We start from the raw sequence: 21418 nt of genomic DNA on the forward strand, positions 1-21418 counted from the left end.
CTAACAATGCCATACATACAGTAAATAGTGGAACCTGGTCTCCCCAGCCTATCAATGTCATACATATAGTAAATAATGTAGCCTGGTCTCCCCAGCCTAACAATGTCATACATACAGTACATAGTGTAGCCTGGTCTTCCCAGCCTAACAATGCCATACATACAGTAAATAGTGTAGCCTGGTCTCCCCAGCCTAACAATGTCATACATACAGTAAATAGTGTAACCTGGTCTCCCCAGCCTAACAATGCCATACATACAGTAAATAGTGTAACCTGCTCTCCCCAGTCTAACAATGCCATACATACAGTAAATAGTGCAAGCTGGTCTCCCCAGCCTAACAATGTCATACATACAGTAAATAGTGCAAGCTGGTCTCCCCGGCCTAACAATGTCATACATACAGTAAATAGTGCAAGCTGGTCTCCCCAGCCTGACAATGTCATACATACAGTAAATAGTGCAAGCTGGTCTCCCCAGCCTGACAATGTCATACATACAGTAAATAGTGGAACCTGGTCTCCCCAGCCTAACAATGTCATACATACAGTAAATAGTGGAACCTGGTCTCCCCAGCCTGACAATGTCATACATACAGTAAATAGTGTAGCCTAGTCTTCCCAGCCTAACAATGCCATACATACAGTAAATAGTGTAGCCTGGTCTCCCCAGCCTAACAATGCCATACATACAGTAAATAGTGTAGCCTGGTCTCCCCAGCCTAACAATGCCATACATACAGTAAATAGTGTAACCTGGTCTCCCCAGCCTAACAATGCCATACATACAGTAAATAGTGGAACCTGGTCTCCCCAGCCTAACAATGTCATACATACAGTAAATAGTTGAACCTGGTCTCCCCAGCCTAACAATGCCATACATACAGTAAATAGTGGAACCTGCTCTCCCCAGTCTAACAATGCCATACATACAGTAAATAGTGCAAGCTGGTATTCCCAGCTTGTGGATCTACTCATCAGTTCCTATCAAAGCCAGAACATAAGGGTATCCTGGTGGGAAGAGATCTCTACCTGGAGTGTGTCATCTCGGAAAGCCTGCTCCCCGTGTCATGTGGTTAAAAGATAGTGTGGTTGTAGCTTGTGGCGAAGGCGGGCAGGTGAACAATTAAACTTGAAAACATTATACACAAACATACAACATACAGTACATACATCAGACAATGAATTACATTATTGAACTTTACATGACAGTTTTAAAGAATGTTATGTGAATACCAATTAACACAATTTTCCACACAAAAAAAGGTCAGGACATACAGGCACGTTTCAAAACAGAAGTCGACATTACACATAAAAGTCATTGCTCATATTACTGTTGGACCTGATAATATTTGAGTTGTAAAACACATAAGCACACAAGTCCAGGACTACGCTTAGTCTGTGTCTGGGAAACTCTCCCTACATGTTTGGAGGGTGTATTTAGCCTACCTACAGCTAATCCAAAGAGGATTTTCCTTGAACAGATGAAAATAACTTTATTACCCTACAATGTCCGATTTAAAGCCAAAGTAACACTCACGTTCTGCTAAAGAGGAGTGTTGTTGTGCCAGATTATGGGAAGTATGTGTGTGTTGCTAACAATGAAAGGTGAAGTCTGGTGTTCTGCAGTGGTAGTCGCAGGTAAACCGTTACATTTAAAAAAATCCTCTACGTGTTTGAAATAAGAAAAGTTACTTTTTTCTATAACCTGAGTACATAACTGTCCACAAATGTGAATTTACGTGTGATCTTAATGCTTCAAGAAATGTGACTTCTCAACTTCTGTTGTCTGTGTTCCCCTGGCAGGGCCGAGCCAAAGTGTCTCAAAGCCCTGGCAGTCGTCATGATCAACACACTGAAAAACCAGATGGGAAAACACTACATTCATCCTCAACAAGTTAACAAGATAAAAATTCAAGATGGTCAGGAGGGGAAATAGGGAGTCTGGGGACTTAAATAAAGACAATGTATTGATTGGAGTTTGAAAGACTGGCATGAAATACTTTTTTATTAATACTGTTCTAATGCATTGTCCAATACATATCTGAATGTGTTATTGGAGTGCTGTCTATTTCAGTCTTTATGTTTTGAAGAATAATCTGTGAGTGAACGTGTTTTTTGTGTCAGAGAATATATGACAATGAGAAATCATTAGATACAGACTGAGAAATATTTTATAGGTACAGACTATGATGCAGACTTTGTATATGAAGACAGGAAAACTTACACGTACTAACATAGCTGCCACAAGTATTTAGCAGCCATATGTAAACACTTCCCCTGTCCCTCTGATGGCATAATTTGTTCCAGTCAAGCTACTGATGTGTTGGGGGTAGCCCAGGACTTGAGTGACAGGCACAGCCTCACTTTCCATTTGGTCAATAAATTAATTTCAGTAAGTACTTTTACATTTTAGAACAGAAATTGACATAGTGGTAGCATTTGGGGATATGAAAGATTGTTCTTATTCAAAAGGAAAGTCATTCAAAGCAAAATTTTGTGTTAAAAGTAAGTCCGATGAACGCAAACAGTGACAACAGTGACTGGACAATGTAAAGTAAAGTGAGTGACAGGTTTGGGCTTGCATAAAATGGCTTCCAATCTCCCATCATCCCCTCTGGGTGGCAGACCAATGAGGAGAGCAGATGCACTGATGATGGTGATTTGCCCAGGGGTATAAAAAGTAACACAACCATATTGTCACTTCTGAGCAGTTGGAGCATTCCCAGCCTTGCCTCGGGTGTAGGGATTGCATAGGAAAAAGAGCAAAACTACACAGCTACACTGTGTGGTTTTGTTTTTTTGGGTTTCTTTGAGGCTAAACTGTTCTCACATTGGATTTTCTGACATTTCTGGATAAGGAGATTGTTTCTGAAGAAATACAACTTCTGGGCTTCGCCCCATTAAATCTAGGCACTCTTGTGGATACAAGTAAGTAACTTTAGTTAATTAAACTTTGACCTGTTCCAATGTCAATTAATATTGTGTTATTATCTGTATATAACAATTACCAAAGAATAACAGGTAACAACTGGTGATTTCCACCTAATTGGGGACAAGTGTCTCAAAATATATTATGGGAATCATTTCACATTAAGAACATTTCATTTTAAACATTTCAATAATTAAGAACTAATGCTTATCATTTTCAAGGTTATTTATATATGGTGCAATGATTAGAGAAGCTCCCAGAATAGCCCCTGATAGCATTAGAGTGGTGTCCCAGCTGCGGAGCAATGTCTTTTTAAGGGAATCAGCAGCAGGGCTATCAGTTGCACCTCCAGTTATGTGCCACATGGTGACTGTCAGTCAAGCCTGGTACAGATTATTTTTAGAGTCTGACATTTGTGTTACATGTCTCATCTGATGTTAACAGTTTTGGATAGTTTTCATACAATATGAAAACTATCGATGTGATGAAGGCTATAATTGATTGATAAGGCAATGTCTTAGTTAATTGTTGAGCCAATGTATACTTTCTGAACAGTATATACTGTGGCCATTGTTTAATGATTTGTCCTGCCATTGAGATTACTAAAAAGACTATGGAGATTTCTAGAGGTCAAGTTTTTCAAAATTGTACTTTCTGGAGTGATATATATTCAGATGCTTAAGAATAATTGTTTTCTGTTAGCTTCATATATGTTCCATTCAATGTAAGGTGTGATTTTGTGTTTCATTAAGGCCTAAGGAATCTACACTGAGTGTACAAAACATTACGAACACCTGCTCTTTCTATAACAAAAGCTATGAGCCCTTATTGATGTCACCTGTTAAATCCACTTCAATCAGTGTAGATGAAGGAGTTAAAGAAGGATTTTTAAGCCTTGAGACAATTGAGACATGGATTGTGTATGTGTGTCATTCAGAGGGTCAATGGGCAAGACAAAAGATTTAAGTGCCTTTGAACGGGGTATGATAGTAGGTGCCAGGCGCACCGGTTTGAGTGTTTCAAGAACTGCAATGCTGCTGAGTTTTTCACGCTCAACAGTTTCCCATGTGTATCAAGAATGGTCCAATGGCCCATGTGTATCAAGAATGTCCACCACCCAAAGGACATCCAACTTGACACAACTGTGGGAAGCATTGGAGTCTACATGGGCCATTGGAGTCTACATGAAGTCCACATGGACCTTTCGACACCTTGTAGAGTCCATGCCCCTTAGAATTGAGGCTGTTTTGAGGGCAAAAGAGCTGCAACTCAATATTAGGAAGGTGTTCCTAATGTAATTTACAGTCAGTGTATATTCAATGTGCGTATGTATCTAAGGATTTAAGGTAATGTGATACAATAGTGCTTAATGGCTCATATGTTTGGTTGAATAATGTATGTCAGTATAATTCTGGATTCTAGGCCTGTACTGGATTGAAAGTACAGGCCTACTGAGTTTAAGCTGTTCTATCTATAGGCCTAAACAAGTTCTACAAATGTAAAGCTTTAACCTTGCAGTGTTTTGAACAATGGAAATTGTTGGATAAGACACATCACCTTTATAAATGTATGACTGGTTTATTAATACTTGATTACAAAACCTCATGTTGATAGCTTATCCAGCTATTATTTAAAGATGAATGAATGGATTGTGTTGTATCTGTAACTGTAATGGCAACGGTAGACATTTTAGGACTTTAACGTCGGCCCATTCAAGGGATATGTTTTGTTTAGCAGCACTAGTGTAACTGTAGGCCTAATGGCTGACATTTTTAGACTTAAACATCAAGGGACGTCAATGGATATGTCCTGTTCAGTTGGAGTTATAAAGCATCTATTACACATGTATTAGTTACCTTTGGTAACATTTACCTTACCCTAAGTACAGTGTACTTACAGTGTAACATTGAGTAATTACAGTACTTGTTACACTGTACTTACAGGAATACTTATTTTATTTTTTAATTTTTTATTTAACCTTTATTTAACTAGGCAAGCCAGTTAAGAACAAATTCTTATTTACAATGACGGCCTACCCCAGTTGTTACTGTCTTGTCTGTGAGCTGTCACAGGGAGCTGTGGCCCTGGTGTTTGGCTTAACACCCAGACCCCATGGAGCCTCTGATAGCTCAAGTGACAGGACACAGTAAGCCAGGTGCTGGTGTCACGCCCTGACCTTAGAGATCCTTTTATTTCTCTATTTGGTTAGGTCAGGGTGTGACTAGGGTGGGCATTCTAGTTTTTCGTTTCTAGGTTGGCCTAGTATGGTTCCCAATCAGAGGCAGCTGTCTATCGTTGTCTCTGATTGGGGATCATATTTAGGCAGCCTTTTCCACCTATTGTGTGTGGGATCTTGTTTTTGTATTGTAGCCTTTTTGCACTACAAAGCGGCACGTTCGTTTTAGTTGCTCTTTATTGTTTTGTTGCTGGTTCACATTAATAAACATGATGAACGCCTTCCACGCTGCACCTTGGTCCAATCCTTCCAACAACGATCGTTACAGCTGGATATGACACAAGTCATTAGACTCTCACTGGCAAAAAATAGGCTCTGGGTTAATTTGATGTATGTATTTTTTCTGCAGATGTAAAATAAAAAAATCCTCTTCATTGGTTGGGTGATGTGACACAAGTGACAAGACTCTCAGAGGCTAAAAATATAAAAATAGAGTTCAAATGTAGAATATGCTTTGTTTGGAGATTGTGCCATAAAACTACTGTAAAAGATGTAAAAGAAAGGTAGATTTTTCTTAATTGGTTTGGTGATGTGACACAAGCAGTGTGAGTTTCCCAGACAGCAATTAAGCCTGGTCCTAGAATAAAAGGCCCATTCAATGGAGAATCTCCATTGGCAACACTTTTTAGTTCAGGAATAGGCATAGTCAGTGTCTGGGAAACCTGCCCTCGGTGGCTAAAAATAAACTCAGAGTTTAAATGTGTGGGTATGCTACGTTTAGGGATTTTACCATACAACTACTGTAAAAGATCAAATAAGATTTGTGGTGTATGAGTGGTTTGGTGATGTTCTGCTCTGTTGTGTCTCTTAGGGTGCCGTCCACAATGTCTACACAGGCGCCAACATTTACACAGCCGCTGCAAAGCGTTGTGGCACTAGAGGGTAGTGCTGCAACGTTTGAAGCACAAGTTAGTGGTAAGGAGATATTTTATGTTCCTTTTAAACTGTACCTCATAGATATAGCTGACTGTCCAAACATAGATATAAATATGTTGAATCATTGATGTAAAACCCCATACAGATATAAAGCCTTTGCACAGCAACATTTTATGAAGTGATTACACAAGTAATAAGTACCCAATTATGGGTTGGTTTCCCAGACACAGATTAAGCTTAGTCCTGGAGTAAAAAGCTTTTGTAATGGAGAATCTCCATTTGAAATGCTTTTTAGTTCTGGATCTAGGCTTAATCTGTCTGGGAAGCCTGCCCTATGTGATATTGTTGGCCTTTTCTCAACTTTGCTCTGAATTGTAACTGCTTGCTATGAGTTTAAAATCATCACCAAATTCATCACCATCATCAGCTCTGCTGTGCTGACTAGAATGTTGACTTGATCTAAAGGTTCTCCAGTTCCTGAGGTGAGCTGGTTCCGTGATGGCCAGGTTCTTTCCGCTGCCGCTCTGCCCGGCGCACAGATCTCGTTCAGCGATGGCCGCGCTGTTCTGATGATCCCTGCTGTGACAGCCGCACACAGTGGAAGATTTTCTGTCAGAGCCACCAATGGTGCTGGACAAGCCACTAGCACCGCTGAACTTCTTGTTACAGGTGAGAGAACCAGAGTTGATAAAACAGTGGTGTTTGCATTGTTTGAGGTTGTTCTAGCTAGCCAATGCTTTGGCTTGCAGTTTTAGATAGTGTCCTGCATCATACTAAAGAGTCATCATGGCTGCAAACATAGAGGGCAGCCAAAGATAACATAGTATTCATTAATAAAGTTCTAGAAGCAGCCTCTCCCATTGAAGTGACTGACCACAAGTACTCTAGGCCGAATGCCCCTTCATTAATAGCTACTTCTGTCTTTACTGACTTGTTCAATTAACAGCACTTCATTTCAGTGATGAGAGTGATAGCTGCAGTGGTGTTTACATTTTACACATCCAATAATAAGAACCAATATTGAATTAGGAAACTGCTGTTTGTACCTAAAATGGACAGGTTTTGGAGCTATGTTTCTAAATGGAGCTATGCTTGTTTGTGTGTGATTTTTTTCAGTTTACGGATTACATATAAAGTTGGATAAAGTTGTTCTTCAGATTTACCTGCTAGCGAGCGCAATCATGATCAATGTACTGTAACTATTCCTAGTGACTAAACTACGCCCTCAAGTCAACTTCTTGAGTTGTGCAATCAAAGTGGCACCCAATTTAAATAGATTTCTCCTCATCTTGCCCTCTAGAACCAACCTGGACTCAGGGGTAGATGTAACATAGTAAATGTGAATATGAGACACTCAAATTAGTATGATATGTTACATATGGTATGTATTAATTTGTGGATGTCCATCATCCATTTCGTATATGTTCCGAAATTACAATTTGTATGGTATGTTATGAATTTGCAATATGTATGATATGTTACGAATTCCAATTTGTTCTGGCTAACGTTAACTAGGCTAGGGGTTAAGGTTAGGGTTAGGGTTAAGCTTAGGGGTTAAGGGTTAGAGGAAGGGTTACCTAACATGCTAATTGTTGCTAAGTAGCTAAAAATGTGTAAGTATAGTTTAAAAGTTGCTAAAATTCTAAAGTTGTCCTTGATGCGATTTGGACACGCAACCCCTGGGTTGCTTGACGTCCGCGTTATACGCCCATCCGTCCTTTAGTTTTGGGTTTAAACAACTTCTGTCTTTTGAAACTATACCAAATGTAACAAATTGTACTAATATGAGAGTCACAGAACTACTTTTACTATGTTACGTCTAGTCTTTCAGACCAGGCTGCCAGAACTGCCATTCTTAGGATGCTAGAAAATAAAGGAGAGCCGCACACTCTAGGAGCTCAGATGCAAAAATATTTAATTTACCAACGTTTCGACAGGCAAGCTGTCTTCATCAGGGTACAATGAAGACAGCTTGCCTGTCGAAACGTTGGTAAATTAAATATTTTTGAATATAGAATAATGGGCCTAAATAGGTGTGCGTTTCTTTTTCTTCTAGATTATTTTTAGGATGCTAAACATGGATTGCGTTATAAAGAATTAGCCTATTAGCCACATAATATTTGACACAAAGCAAATGTATTTGTAAACACGTTTAAAGTAAAAATGTCTAGTGCTTCAATTGAACCCGGGCATAGGGGCAAATGTAACCATCGGACCATTTGGATTCAAATCTATATAACGATCCAAAGATCTTCTGTAAAAACGTATTCATGGTATATGAATAGATAGATGTAAGTTTAGATAGATTAAGTTTCATATTTAAAAAGGTCTCTGGGTAGACCGAATGAAAAAATACTTACGTTTTTCCCCGGTCTCCCCTAGCCAATGGATCTCGGTGCTGCTCAAGTTGAGTTCACTTCCACCGGTTTTCCTTTGATTTATTTTTTGCCATAAAACGTATTTTTCCATTTATTGTTACAGTGGAGACTGCGCCGCCCAACTTTATTCAGAGACTTCAGAGTTTAACCGTGAGACAAAGAAGCCAAGTGAGACTGGATGTTCGTGTGACAGGAATCCCTACACCTGTGGTAAAGTTCTACAGAGAGGGAGCCGAGATACAGAGCTCCGCTGACTTTCAGATTGTTCAAGAAGGAGACCTTTACAGTTTGTTGATTGCCGAAGCCTTCCCAGAGGATTCTGGAACTTACTCTGTAAATGCCTCAAACAGCAGCGGACGGGCTACCTCCACTGCTGAACTGCTGGTTCAAGGTGAGAAAGTTGATTTGTGATTAGGACTGTCCTTAGAATTGTGTTTTGGGCGTTTGGAATCCCACATTGCAACAGCCTTCTCACAATTAGGCTTTCATAAAAGTGAAGTTACAAGAATTCCTGTTTCAATTATTTATTGAGCATTTCCTTAATGTTTTGTGGACAGAAATGAGCATTTATCTAGCCTAGAGGCTAGACCTAGCCTTCAAGCCTTCAATGACCCAGTCTGTCAATGCATTTAAAACTGAATGGAAACTATTATAGGCCCAATGCATTCTATATTGACATGTTGCCTGAACTGAATTTGAACAACAGTTTTGAATTCACCACTTGTCATCATGTTCAATAATTTGGTGGGAAATGCATCTTTATATTTGTTTCTGTCCAGGTGAAGAAGCTGTGCCTGCCAAGAAGACTAAAACCGTCATTTCATCTTCCTCTCAGAGGTCCTCCTCTCAGAGTCGCCAGACCAGAGTTGAGACAAGGGTAAATATACATTAAATATGATCTAAAATGACTTGTGATAACCTAACCCTATAGGGCCACTAAGTAGCCTCGACTACAACACCTTCTGTTTAATGAGGGGAAGGACCACAACCTTAAAGCCTGGCCTAGAATGTTCCCTGCACAGCTCAACATATCACTAGATAAGGCAGTCTCAGAAAAAGCAAAAAGGCAATTTTATCACAGCATTTAAATAGTTTCACAAGGGTTAGGAAATGTATGACTTTGTTTAATATGCAAGATACTCAATCCTAACTAGCCGACCAGCTGACAGTCTCTGCACTGCATCCCCGGGGAGCTGGAGCCCGCTCCCAACACGTCGTCCCCGCCCCCACCACGGGCACCTGCAGGGAAGATGGGGATGTGGAAAAGAGGAGGAAGCATGCAAATTCTGAAAAAAAACACTACAAACCAAGAGTATTTAAACATTTGAATGCGCACAAAATCATATCACTACAAAAACACCTAGTGAAGAATTGACTCACCGAAATGGAAGCAGTGAACGGAGAGCTGGAACGTCACCCCAGCTTTCCCTCCCAAAACACAGTGCGTGCCGGACACGTTTGCGCAGAGGAGCGAGAGCTCCGATAGACAAAATCTAACAGTACTTTGTTGATGCTTTCGTAGCCAACAATCTGGGCAGCGCCGTTAATTTGAGCATAGAATATATATACAATTCAATCATACATCTAACAATGTTTCTCTATATGAATACTCTAAAGAAAAGGGTGGTTGGTAGGCGTTTTGCAAGTGCTGTACGTGCGCCTGTACTGGTTCCCTTTCCACCGTCCCTCTTATTGGACTTCCGTTACGAGACAAGTTAAGGCCTGGTCCCAGATCTGACGATTCCCTGGCATACCCTTAACTGTAGAGCTCCACACACAACACAGCGTTACCTCTCCAACCAAAGCAGAAATGCATTATCATCTATCTATCTATCTATCTATCTATCTATCTATCTATCTATCTATCTATCTATCTATCTATCTATCTATCTATCTATCTATCTATCTATCTATCTATCTATCTATCTATCTATCTATCTATCTATCTATCTATCTATCTATCTATCTATCTATCTATCTATCTATCTATCTATCTATCTATCTATCTATCTATCTATCTATCTATCTATCTATCTATCTATCTATCTATCTATCTATCTATCTATCTATCTATCTATCTATCTATCTATCTATCTATCTATCTATCTATCTATCTATCTATCTATCTGTAACTGCCAAAATAATGGAATCACTGGACTAAATGAGGGATACAAAGTATATTGAAAGCAAGTGCTTCCACACAGGTGTGGTTCCTGAGTTAATTAAGAAATTAACATCCCATCAGGATCATGTATAAAAATGCTGGGCAGGCCATTATTTTAGCTACCATGGCTATGCCCCCATAGGATGACAATGCCCCCATCCACAGAGTACGAGTGGTCACTGAATGGTTTGATAAGCATGAAAGCTTTGTAAAACATTTGCCATGACCATCTCAGTGACCAGATCTCAACCCAACTGAACACTTATGGGAGATTTTGGAGCTCCACCTGAGACAGCGTTTTCTACCACCATCAACAAAAGACCAAATGATGGAATTTCACATGGAAGAATGGAGTTGCATCCCTCCAATAGAGTTCCAGACACTTCTAGATTCTATGCCAAGGTGCATTGAAGCTGTTCTGGCTCGTCATGGCCCAGCGCCCTATTAAGACACTATGTTGGTGTTTCCTTTACTTTGGCAATTGGCAGTTGTATCTGTCTGTCTATTGAAGCTATCAGTCGGATAAATACACTTTTACTTCAATAAAACACTAACCTTTAATGTTGTTTTATTTTCAGAGTATGGAGGCTCATTTTGAATCCTCATCCATGCAAATGCATGTTGAAGGTGGTGTAGTGAGCCATCTAGCACACAAGACTCCACCACGTGTGCCCCCTAAGCCAACCTCAACCTCCAAGTCCCCAACACCATCATCTCTTGCAGCCAGAGTTGCAGGGGGACGTCATCAGTCACCATCACCTGTGAGACATGTCAAGGCACCCACTCCGGCCCCTGTTAGGTAAAAAACTTTATTTCAATCTTACATTAACATGGAAGTGTAGAGAGTTCAACAACATTCCACACATATAATACAGACAGATAGTTCACCTCAATCTCCATAGGGAATAAGACCATGTTATTTCATAATACAGAAATGACCAGGTATTTAGGCTCCCTAGAAGTGACCTGGTAACAGTAATTACATGATAAACATATTAATTACTTGTCTATTTACACTACAAAACACCATTTGGTACCAGGTAATATACGAATAACGATTTTTTTTGTTTAACGCAGGTCCGTATCCCCTACTTCAAGACTGTCTGTGTCCCCAATCAGACCAGTCAAATCCCCACTGACCACACGCAAACAGGTAGCCCATGGTCCTGATGTCCTCCCACCATGGAAGCAGGGAGACTTTGTTGAAGGGTCCAGCAGCTATTCCAGCAGCATGACTTCTAGTGCCACCCATGCCCAGGCTTCCATGTCTGCCACCCAGGTTCACATGGAGCAGCGCTGGGAGGGCTCTTATGGATTGCAAATGGCTGGGTCCGCTGTATCTGGTGTCGCTGTGAGAGAGGTAAGGAAATTCTTATTTCTTAGTGGCCACTCTCTCAACTCTCTCTGTGGCAGAGCCATCTTGTGGCTGATTACAGAATGTGCATGAGATGGTAAGGGTTTCAAGATTGTGAACTTATTTGATTAGCTGATTCGCTCTCTTTTTGAGGCCTAAATGAGTTTGAATATCCTGTCCAATGAACGTTTGACTACCTGGATGTATTTTGGGATCTAACATGGCTCATTAGGATAGGTTGCCTGAATTTAGAAAGGTATGAAAGCATTTAAGATTGCATCTCTTATCAATAATATGATAATGACGTTTGAAGCTATTATCAATAAAACTTCTGATTGGATTCTAAGTTAACGCTACTAATGTATGCTAGGAGGCGCAGCATGAGGTGGACGATAAAAGCATTGCTGTAGCTACTGTGGTAGCAGCTGTGGACCAGGCTCGCAGCCGCAAGTCTGCTGGTTTTACACCAGAGCCGGTGCCGGTGCCGGTGGTGACACCCAGTACAGAGATACAGAGCACCTCTAGCACCTCTACTACTGTGTTAATGTCCACAACAAGGGAACAGGTAGTTCATTATTTAATGAAGTACAAACCCTGTCGTCCTTCCCTTCACTTCCATTATTTATTTATTTCCCTTTTTTCTGTCATCACACCCCCACTCTAGTAGACCCCGCTCACGCTTAACAATATTATCCCTGATAAACATAGACCATTTTCCATTTTAAATTGTTGTCATTTCAGCGCACCCACATATTCGTCCTCACAACCATCTGTGATTTTGTCACATTCCCTGTGGTTTATTATTCACATTCCCACGGATGTTGTTGAGCTCCCCCATAGTGTCAATATGTGTTATTCATATTCTCATTATTTATTGACCCAATATATTCATCTCCTGCCCATGGCTATGTTTATCATATAGATCATGCCAGAGTCTATAGCTGTTGAACCAGCTATAGCGACACACACTGATGACACTGTGGTACAGAACAGAGAGATTGGAATCTCTACTGTTACATGTATGATGACAACCGAGGAGCAGGTAGCTTAAAGATGGCTTTTAATGTTTTGTTTACTACTCTGAGCACTTTCCCAAATCACTCACCTCACCTATACTGTATGTAAGCGCTATTTAAGTTGAAATCACTACACAGGTCCCATTTTCTATATGATATTATCACTATATTTAGGTGCCGATACGATACGGATTCTCACTATTCTAAATGTATGCGATTCGACACTTTGATTTCATTGCGATTTGATATTCCAAACATATTGCTCTCTATATGTCTGCTGCAGAGAGACGAGAAGCATGAGAAAATGACTTTTGATCAGTAATGGAAGTAAAAGTGCTGATAAACATATTGGCTCACTATTTAAAAAGAACATGGAGAACAAGCTATATGATGAAAACGTTTTGGCACAGGTACAGCCGACTAGCGCTAGCTAATGCTACCTAGCAAAAAATAATAATAATAATAATAAAAATGATATACATATATATATATATTTTTTACAAATCAAAAAATAATAATGTAATATGTAACTGCATTTACTTTTTTCTCCATCACTACGATTTAAGAGGAAAATGAGTTCCCAAGTCGATTGAGCAAAAATTCTTTGGTATTTCAATTAGTCAACTGCATGTACATTTTCACTATTGCACAACCAATTCAACTAAACTAACATGATTCCATGCATTAATGATGACATGTTATTACCAGGTAATGCACACAAACTTGTTTTGTATCCACGGGTATGATGTTTTTCCTGTTTGTCATCGTTATGTGAATCTGTTTGCTGTCATAGTGACTGCTGCCATGGATGCTATGTATGATATCTATGTGCTGTATGTATGACATTGATTGCTTGTTGTCTCAAAGGTTGAGGGTGGGAAAAAAGCGGAGGCAAAGGCTACAGTGGTTGCTGCTGTCGACCTAGCACGTGTTCGGAAGCCTTTGCATGCTGAGGGGGGTCATGCTGAAGAGGAAACCATACAATCTGATTTAAAACAGCAGATGATGATGGCTACCACTGAGCAACAAGTCACAGTGAAAACTGAGGCTGCAACTGTGCCAATGGTGCAAATACCAATAATACCACCACCATCAATTCAAACAACAGCTGATGAGCAGAGTATTCATGTCACCCAGGTTTGCTATCTTTTTAAATATAAAAAGATGCTGCATTTTCTCTGATAGGTTTCTCAGAGGTTCTGCATTGAGTTGACCTTTCCTTACTCTATCACACTTTGTTGGTTACTTTAGATACAAAGAAGTACAGAAACTACTACCGCCCACATGGAAACTGCCCTCGCACCATCCCCAATTCCACATTTCACAGTTTCAAAAGTTTCTGTTCCTAAACCTGACCATAGCTATGAGGTAAGCATAGGACATTTCAGGCAAGCAGCGGTACACATGTTTTAATGCCTCAGTTTAATTGATAAAGTAATAATCAAGTAATACATTGTTGGCCTCTCTGGTCAACTAAGCAATAGTTTCTTAAGCCTGCCTGACATAAAACTCTTTTGATCTCTGTTAGACGGTCATCTCTCAATATACAGTTTAGGTGTTTAACCACATTTTATCTTAACAGACCATCCAATCCTAACATACACAGTCTGCACTGCCGTATTATGTACTGTACACTGAATAAATATCCATTCTAAATAACTTAATTTTACCTCGCTTCTCAGGACATACCATAAAAATTTCACTCTTAGAAATCAACTATTTAGCTTAGCAAGTATTTCCTAAAAACTAATGCTCACTTAATCCGTATACATCGTCATCCATTCCATTATATTTTTGAGTCACAGCCTTAATATTTCTAAACAAAGCAGACAATATCATAATAGGTTGTTCTGATTCGTGATGATAATGCTATTTTCCTTGGGTTGGTCAGGTTTCGATAGCAGGTTCTGCTATTGCCACACTGCAGAAAGAGTTATCCTCTACCTCTGCACATGCTGCTCAAAAGATCATCAAGCCAGTCAAGCCTCCATCTCCTAGTCTCCACCGTAAGGTTGTGGACGTGATGCCAGCGCCAACCCAGTCTCCGTTTAAGGATCTCTCCGAGAGATATAAGACGCATTTCGACACTCAGTTACAGACTCAGATAGGCGCTACGTTTACAGGGGAAACGGAGCAAATGTATAAGGATTTGGAAACAAAGGTTTGTAGTCCAGAGTGTTGTGCCCTGTAAAATAACATTGTGTGGAGTCTCACCTCACTGAGTGGTATTAGTACACCTTCTCTTCACCATAACGCCGAAGCCTCGCCACGTTATCTTTGTTTCAGAATCCATCTGCATCACAAAGAAAGCCCACCTTGCTATCCTCTTCCTCTTTTCTTCTCCCCTTCTTCATATATCTGTTCCCAGCCTGTGTCACAACCCGTCTTTGTCTTTTCAGGATTCACTCTTATCTTGCTTCCATTTTATCCATCTTTCACTACTCCCAAAGTCAAGTTCAGAAACTGTACTGTATGTCACTTTTTGTGACCTATATGCATTTTCCATAGATCGTTGAGACTGCAGCAGTCCCATCCCCTGCAGAAGAGCCAGTTGTGCCACCTACTCTTGTAGCTGTAAGTATTTTTCTTGTGGATGTATGTCAGGTCATATAAGTTATTGTTGTCTATTCAGGCGTCCTTTCCATCCATGTTTTTCTAAATGTCAACATGTCAGTAAAACTATTGTATTTTGTTTTCAGGGCTTGAAGAACCTGACTGTGACTGAGGGTGAGTCTGTGACTCTGGAATGCCAGATCTCTGGTCACCCTGCCCCTGGCATCATATGGTTCAGGGAGGACTACAGAATCGAAAGCTCCATTGACTTCCAGATCACTTATGAGAGTAAATGTGCCCGTCTTGTCATCCGTGAGGCCTTCGCAGAAGACAGCGGTCGCTTCACTTGCACTGCTACTAGCAATGCTGGAACTATCAGCACATCCTGTTACCTGCTTGTCAAAGGTAAACAGGCAGTTTAGTTTTGAACATTTCTGTCTACAAAACTACGTACTGTTGAGGTGTAATACTGTACTGCCAAATGGTTTATTGGTTTATGAATGTGCTAATACTTGTATACATTTCTTCCTTCTAGTAACCGAGGAGATTGAGACCCGGGAAGAGATGACACAACAAGGCACTGTCACTGTATTTGACCTTACTACTCAAGAGAAACTGTGAGTGCTAACTATTTTATACCACTACATTTGGAAACTCTTGACATGTACAGTTATGAGTCGTGCTATTTATTGACAAGGGAAAACGGAATCATTCTATGATACTTATCAAACATTATGAAACCATTTGCCAGCAAGTCATGCTGAATCCTCCCTGATTGAGTTTTGCGGATGTGGATGAAAAAATTGGACTTGTTTGATATTACATTTGCCCTAATTTATGTATATTTCTAATGTCCTTCAAACAGTTTTACTACTGAAGCAAAGGAGGAGACCATGTCGGAGGTGAGCACTGCCATCGCCACCGCAGGTTCACCAGTGGATACTGCAGATGCCATCGCTCCCTTCTTTGTCAAGAAGCCAACTGTACAGAAGTTGGTGGAGGGCGGACGTGTTGTCTTTGAGTGCCAGATCGGAGGCAGCCCCAAACCACACATGTTCTGGAAGAAGAGTGGAGTGCCCCTTACTACAGGATACAGGTAGCCTACTTGTGATACATTTTCAATTCATCTCTATTTTGCATTTGTAAGACTGTGTTGATCATTGATTGTAGTGTTTAAAATGTAACTTATTCACCCATTAGATATAAAGTCCACTACAATAAGGAAAGTGGAGTGTGTAAATTGGAGATCTCCATGACATTTGCTGATGATGCTGGAGAGTACTCCGTCTTTGCCAGGAACCCGCTTGGAGAAGCCTCTGCCTCAGCTGGACTGCTGGAGGAAGGTCAGTTGCTTTAATCAAAATGTTGTTTAATCTCATGGACTACAAACTATGCTCAGTTAGCGTTGCTTTTAAATCCAGTAATAGTATGCATCCTAAATGGCACCTTATTCCCTAAATACAGTAGTGCATTATTTTTGTCCAGAGCCCTATGGCCTTTGGTTGAAAGTAGTGCACTATGTAGGGAATAGGGTGCCATTTGGGACAATCATTGGCTTTATTTGGGTCTGTGAAATCAGACCATAATGTTTTAACTTTTGTTTACACATTGTATATTTTGTTTACAGGGGAATATGAAGAATACATGAAGAAACATGAAATGACATATAAGAGTGAAGTAATTACAACGGTGCAGGTGGATGTACCCCCTGTTGTTGTGAGCGAATATGACGACGACCAGATGTATAGGCAGAGGAGCATGACACAGCAAGCACACGCACAAATGCAAAGCTTTGTTTCAACACAGGTATGTGGATGAAAAGAAACACATTACTTATACAATGCAGAACTTATTTAGCTGATACCTGTTTAATTGAGGAAAGTTTTATTGACTGTGATATGTGGTTGTTTAATTCACTCTGGATAAGAACATCTACTAAATGACTAAAATGTAAATGTAATTATTGTGATGTTATGACATTTGATTTGTTCACAGCCACCTGTTATGAAACAAGACAACAGCATGCTTTATTCCAATGTGTTTGTTACAGGAACTCCAGATTTCTTCCTTTGAGGAGAGGATTATCCACGAGATTGAGATCCGCATCTTGCAAATTACCTACCAACAGATTGTGACTGAGGATCGGGAAGAGATGGTGACTTGTGCAGATCGTGAGGCTTTACAGTCAGCCTTTGCCACTCCAGTTAAAAACTACAGGATCATAGAAGGAATGGGTGTTACTTTCCACTGCAAAATGGCAGGAACTCCACTGCCCAAGGTAGTAAAGAAACCATGCATTTATATTTTACATTGAGTTTAATATAACATGTAGTATATATTCATCAAACGTTTCTTGTCTTTCAAAAGATTGCGTGGTACAAAGATGGAAAGCGTATCCATCATGGTGGCCGTTACCAGATGGAGAGTCTTCATGATGGTAGAGCCAGCCTGCGTCTTCCTGTGGTGCTGCCAGAGGATGAGGGTGTTTACACAGCATTAGCTAGCAACATGAAGGGCAACTCTGTGAGCTCAGGGAAACTGTATGTGGAGCCCACTGCCGTTGCAGGAGCTCAGCGTTACACGCCAGAACCTCAGGCAATGCAGAGAATTAGGTGAGATTTTTATTACCAAATGTAACAGGGTTATTACCAGATTTTAATTTATATTTGTTTAACATAGCCATCAAAAAAACCTCCCAACTATCACTGAATTCGGTATTTATTTGCTCAGGTCCCAGTCCCCAAGATCTCTGAGCCGCTCTCCCGGACGCTCTACCAGTCGCTCTCCTGCACGCTCTCCTGGTCGCAGGCTTGATGACACTGATGAGAGTCAGCTGGAGAGACTGTACAAGCCTGTGTTTGTCTTGAAGCCACAGTCATTCAAGTGCGCTGAAGGGCAGACTGCCAGATTTGACCTGAAAGTAGTTGGTAGACCCATGCCTGACACTTTCTGGTTCCACAATGGTAAGTGATGTGAAAACATGTTCTCTTCTCTCAACTAGTTTTATGAAAATCATACATTTATTCCTCTATTTGTGTTCTTCTTTTCAGGGCAACAAGTTGTCAATGATTACACCCACAAGATAGTGGTGAAGGAAGATGGAACTCAGTCACTGATTGTGGTTCCAGCTATGCCCCATGACTCTGGAGAATGGACGGTAGTTGCTCAAAACAGAGCTGGAAAAAGCTCTGTGTCCATGACACTTACAGTTGATGGTAAGATCTTTGTCTTCTATATCATTCCTCATTTGAAGCTCAAATGAATTGTCACTTTGTATCGATACGTCATATACCATTATTGACTGATAGCATTGTCCTTGTATATGTTTCTCCATTTACAGCCAAAGAAAATTTGATCAGACCCCAGTTTATTGAGAAGCTGAAGAATGTCAGTGTCAAGAAAGGCACTCTGGTTGAGTTGGCGGTCAAAGCCATCGGAAACCCCCTGCCTGACATTGTTTGGCTGAAGAACAGCGACATCATCTCCCCACAGAAGCACCCAAATATAAAGTATGTGTTTTGCCCCACCTTTTATCTCAATGTGCACATGCCTATGATATACATCAAGTGCACGAAATACTCCTCCAGTCGTTAAGATATGTATATTTGTTACTATCTTTATTTTACATGGTTGTACTTAATGCTGATTTACTAACGAAGATGTCTGTTGTAGGATTGAGGGCATCAAGGGAGAAGCCAAATTCCATATCCCACAGTCGGTGAGCTCTGATAGTGCCTGGTACACAGCCACAGCCATTAACAAAGCTGGAAGAGATACCACTCGCTGCAGGGTCAACATTGAGGTAGATGCTGCTGAACCTGCGCCAGAGAGGAGACTCATTATCACCAAAGGAACCTACAAGGCCAAGGACATAGCAGCTCCAGAGTTGGAACCCTTGCATCTCCGTTATGGTCAAGAGCAGTGGGAGGAGGATGACCTATATGACAAGGACAAGCAGCAGAAACCACAGTTCAAGAAGAAGCTGACTTCTGTCAGGTTGAAGCGTTTTGGCCCAGTCCATTTTGAATGCAGACTGACCCCAATTGGTGATCCCACTATGGTGGTTGAGTGGTTGCATGATGGCAAACCCCTGGCAGCTGCTAACAGATTGCGCATGGTTAATGAATTTGGCTACTGTAGTCTTGACTTTGAAGTTGCCTATGCCAGAGATAGTGGTGTCATCACCTGCAGAGCCACTAACAAGTTTGGAGTTGATCAGACCTCAGCTACACTAATTGTAAAGGATGAGAAGAGCCTTGTTGAGGAGACACAGTTACCTGAGGGCAGGAGGGAAATACACAGAATTGATGAGATGGAGCGCATGGCTCACGAGGGAGGTCCTTCTGGAGTCACTGGGGATGAGTATTCAGAGAAGTCAAAGCCTGAAATTGTCCTTCTTCCTGAACCAGCAAGAGTGCTGGAAGGTGACATTGCAAGATTCCGTTGCAGAGTGATTGGCTATCCCACACCTAAGGTTAACTGGTACCTCAATGGACAGCTCATTCGCAAGAGCAAGAGAATGAGGCTTCGCTATGATGGCATTTACTATCTTGAGATTATAGATATCAAGTCATACGATGCAGGAGATGTCAAAGTGGTAGCAGAGAACCCAGAGGGCACAGCTGAGCATCTGGTGAAGCTCGAGATCACACAGAGAGAGGACTTCAGATCCATCCTCCGTCGCGTCCCTGAACCAAAGGCACATGACACTACTGAACATGGGAGAGTTAGCTTTGAAGTTGTGAAGGTTGACAGACCAGCTGATGCCCAGCCAAAGGAAGTTGTCAAACTGAGGAAGACTGAAAGAGTCATCCATGAGAAGTCCACAGAGGAGACAGATGAGTTGAAGAGCAAATTTAAGCGCAGGACAGAGGAAGGTTATTATGAAGCCATCACTGCTGTGGAGCTAAAGTCCAAAAGGAAGGATGAGTCCTATGAGGATATGCTTAGGAAGAGGAAGGAAGAACTGCTTCATCACATGAAAGAGTTGACTGAGGCTGAGAAGAAGAAAGAGATGGAGGAGGGTCAACTCACCATACCCACAATCAAACCAGAGAGAATACAGCTCTCTCCCAGCATGGAAGCTCCAAAGATCTTGGAACGCATTGCTAGCCAGACCGTGTCTCAGACCGAGGAAGTTCGCTTCAGAGTCAGAGTTGTCGGCAAACCAGAACCTGAGTGCCAGTGGTTCAAGAATGGAATTCTGCTGGAGAAGACCGATCGAATTTACTGGTACTGGCCTGAAGACCACGTGTGTGAATTAGTGGTCAGAGATGTCACAGCAGAAGACTCTGCTAGCATCATGGTCAAAGCCATGAACATTGCTGGAGAGACATCAAGCCATGCATTCCTGCTGGTGCAAGGTAAATGATCTATTTATGATCTATTTCAATGCTTGTATTCTACAAATAGTTAAAGGTCTAATGCAGCCGTTTTTATCTCAATATCAAATACTTTTTGGGTGACAATTAAGTACCTTACTGTGCTTTGTTTTCAATTAAAACAAGAACTTTGCTAAGACAGTCTTGGACTGTCTGAGTAGGGAGGGGAAAACTGAAAACAGAGGTTAATTGTTAATTGCAGAGGTTTCGAACTCTTATTGGTCTATTATCTCATTTATCGCCTGGTGATGTCACCAGGTGCCATCCCACCAAAACAGGCTGACATTTCAGGCTGTCTTTTCAAACAGCTCTTAAACTTAAAGGGCATTATCATTTTCACAATTTCACAGTATTATTCCAACCTCATATTGTGGAAATACAGTGCATTCGGGAAAGTATTCAGACACCTTGACCCTTTCCACATTTTGTTATATTACAGCCTTAGTCTAAAATTGATTAAATTGTTTGTTTTCCTCATCAATCTACAAACAATACCCCATAATGACAAAGCAAAAACAGGTTTATAGACA

General features: G+C 40.8%; 1 protein-coding gene across 1 annotated transcript in view; it reads left to right on the forward strand.

The window, feature by feature from the left end:
* Positions 1 to 2706: 2706 nt before the first annotated feature.
* LOC139546639 (titin-like) overlaps positions 2707 to 21418 on the forward strand; it is a 185365-nt gene continuing 166653 nt past the window's right edge. Inside the window, exons 1-23 of the mRNA XM_071355254.1 lie at positions 2707 to 2929; positions 5978 to 6081; positions 6508 to 6711; positions 8524 to 8811; positions 9200 to 9297; positions 11163 to 11383; positions 11662 to 11944; positions 12309 to 12503; positions 13822 to 14091; positions 14206 to 14322; positions 14846 to 15115; positions 15463 to 15528; positions 15654 to 15912; positions 16043 to 16124; positions 16373 to 16603; positions 16708 to 16850; positions 17135 to 17313; positions 17558 to 17785; positions 17875 to 18119; positions 18238 to 18470; positions 18558 to 18722; positions 18848 to 19016; positions 19180 to 20870. Coding sequence (XP_071211355.1) covers positions 5991 to 6081; positions 6508 to 6711; positions 8524 to 8811; positions 9200 to 9297; positions 11163 to 11383; positions 11662 to 11944; positions 12309 to 12503; positions 13822 to 14091; positions 14206 to 14322; positions 14846 to 15115; positions 15463 to 15528; positions 15654 to 15912; positions 16043 to 16124; positions 16373 to 16603; positions 16708 to 16850; positions 17135 to 17313; positions 17558 to 17785; positions 17875 to 18119; positions 18238 to 18470; positions 18558 to 18722; positions 18848 to 19016; positions 19180 to 20870 — 5728 coding nt within the window. The 5' untranslated portion in view covers positions 2707 to 2929; positions 5978 to 5990. The remainder of the gene's footprint in view (positions 2930 to 5977; positions 6082 to 6507; positions 6712 to 8523; positions 8812 to 9199; positions 9298 to 11162; positions 11384 to 11661; positions 11945 to 12308; positions 12504 to 13821; positions 14092 to 14205; positions 14323 to 14845; positions 15116 to 15462; positions 15529 to 15653; positions 15913 to 16042; positions 16125 to 16372; positions 16604 to 16707; positions 16851 to 17134; positions 17314 to 17557; positions 17786 to 17874; positions 18120 to 18237; positions 18471 to 18557; positions 18723 to 18847; positions 19017 to 19179; positions 20871 to 21418) is intronic.

This window comes from Salvelinus alpinus, chromosome 20 (assembly GCF_045679555.1).
Source record: "Salvelinus alpinus chromosome 20, SLU_Salpinus.1, whole genome shotgun sequence".
Taxonomy (NCBI): Eukaryota; Metazoa; Chordata; class Actinopteri; order Salmoniformes; family Salmonidae; genus Salvelinus; species Salvelinus alpinus.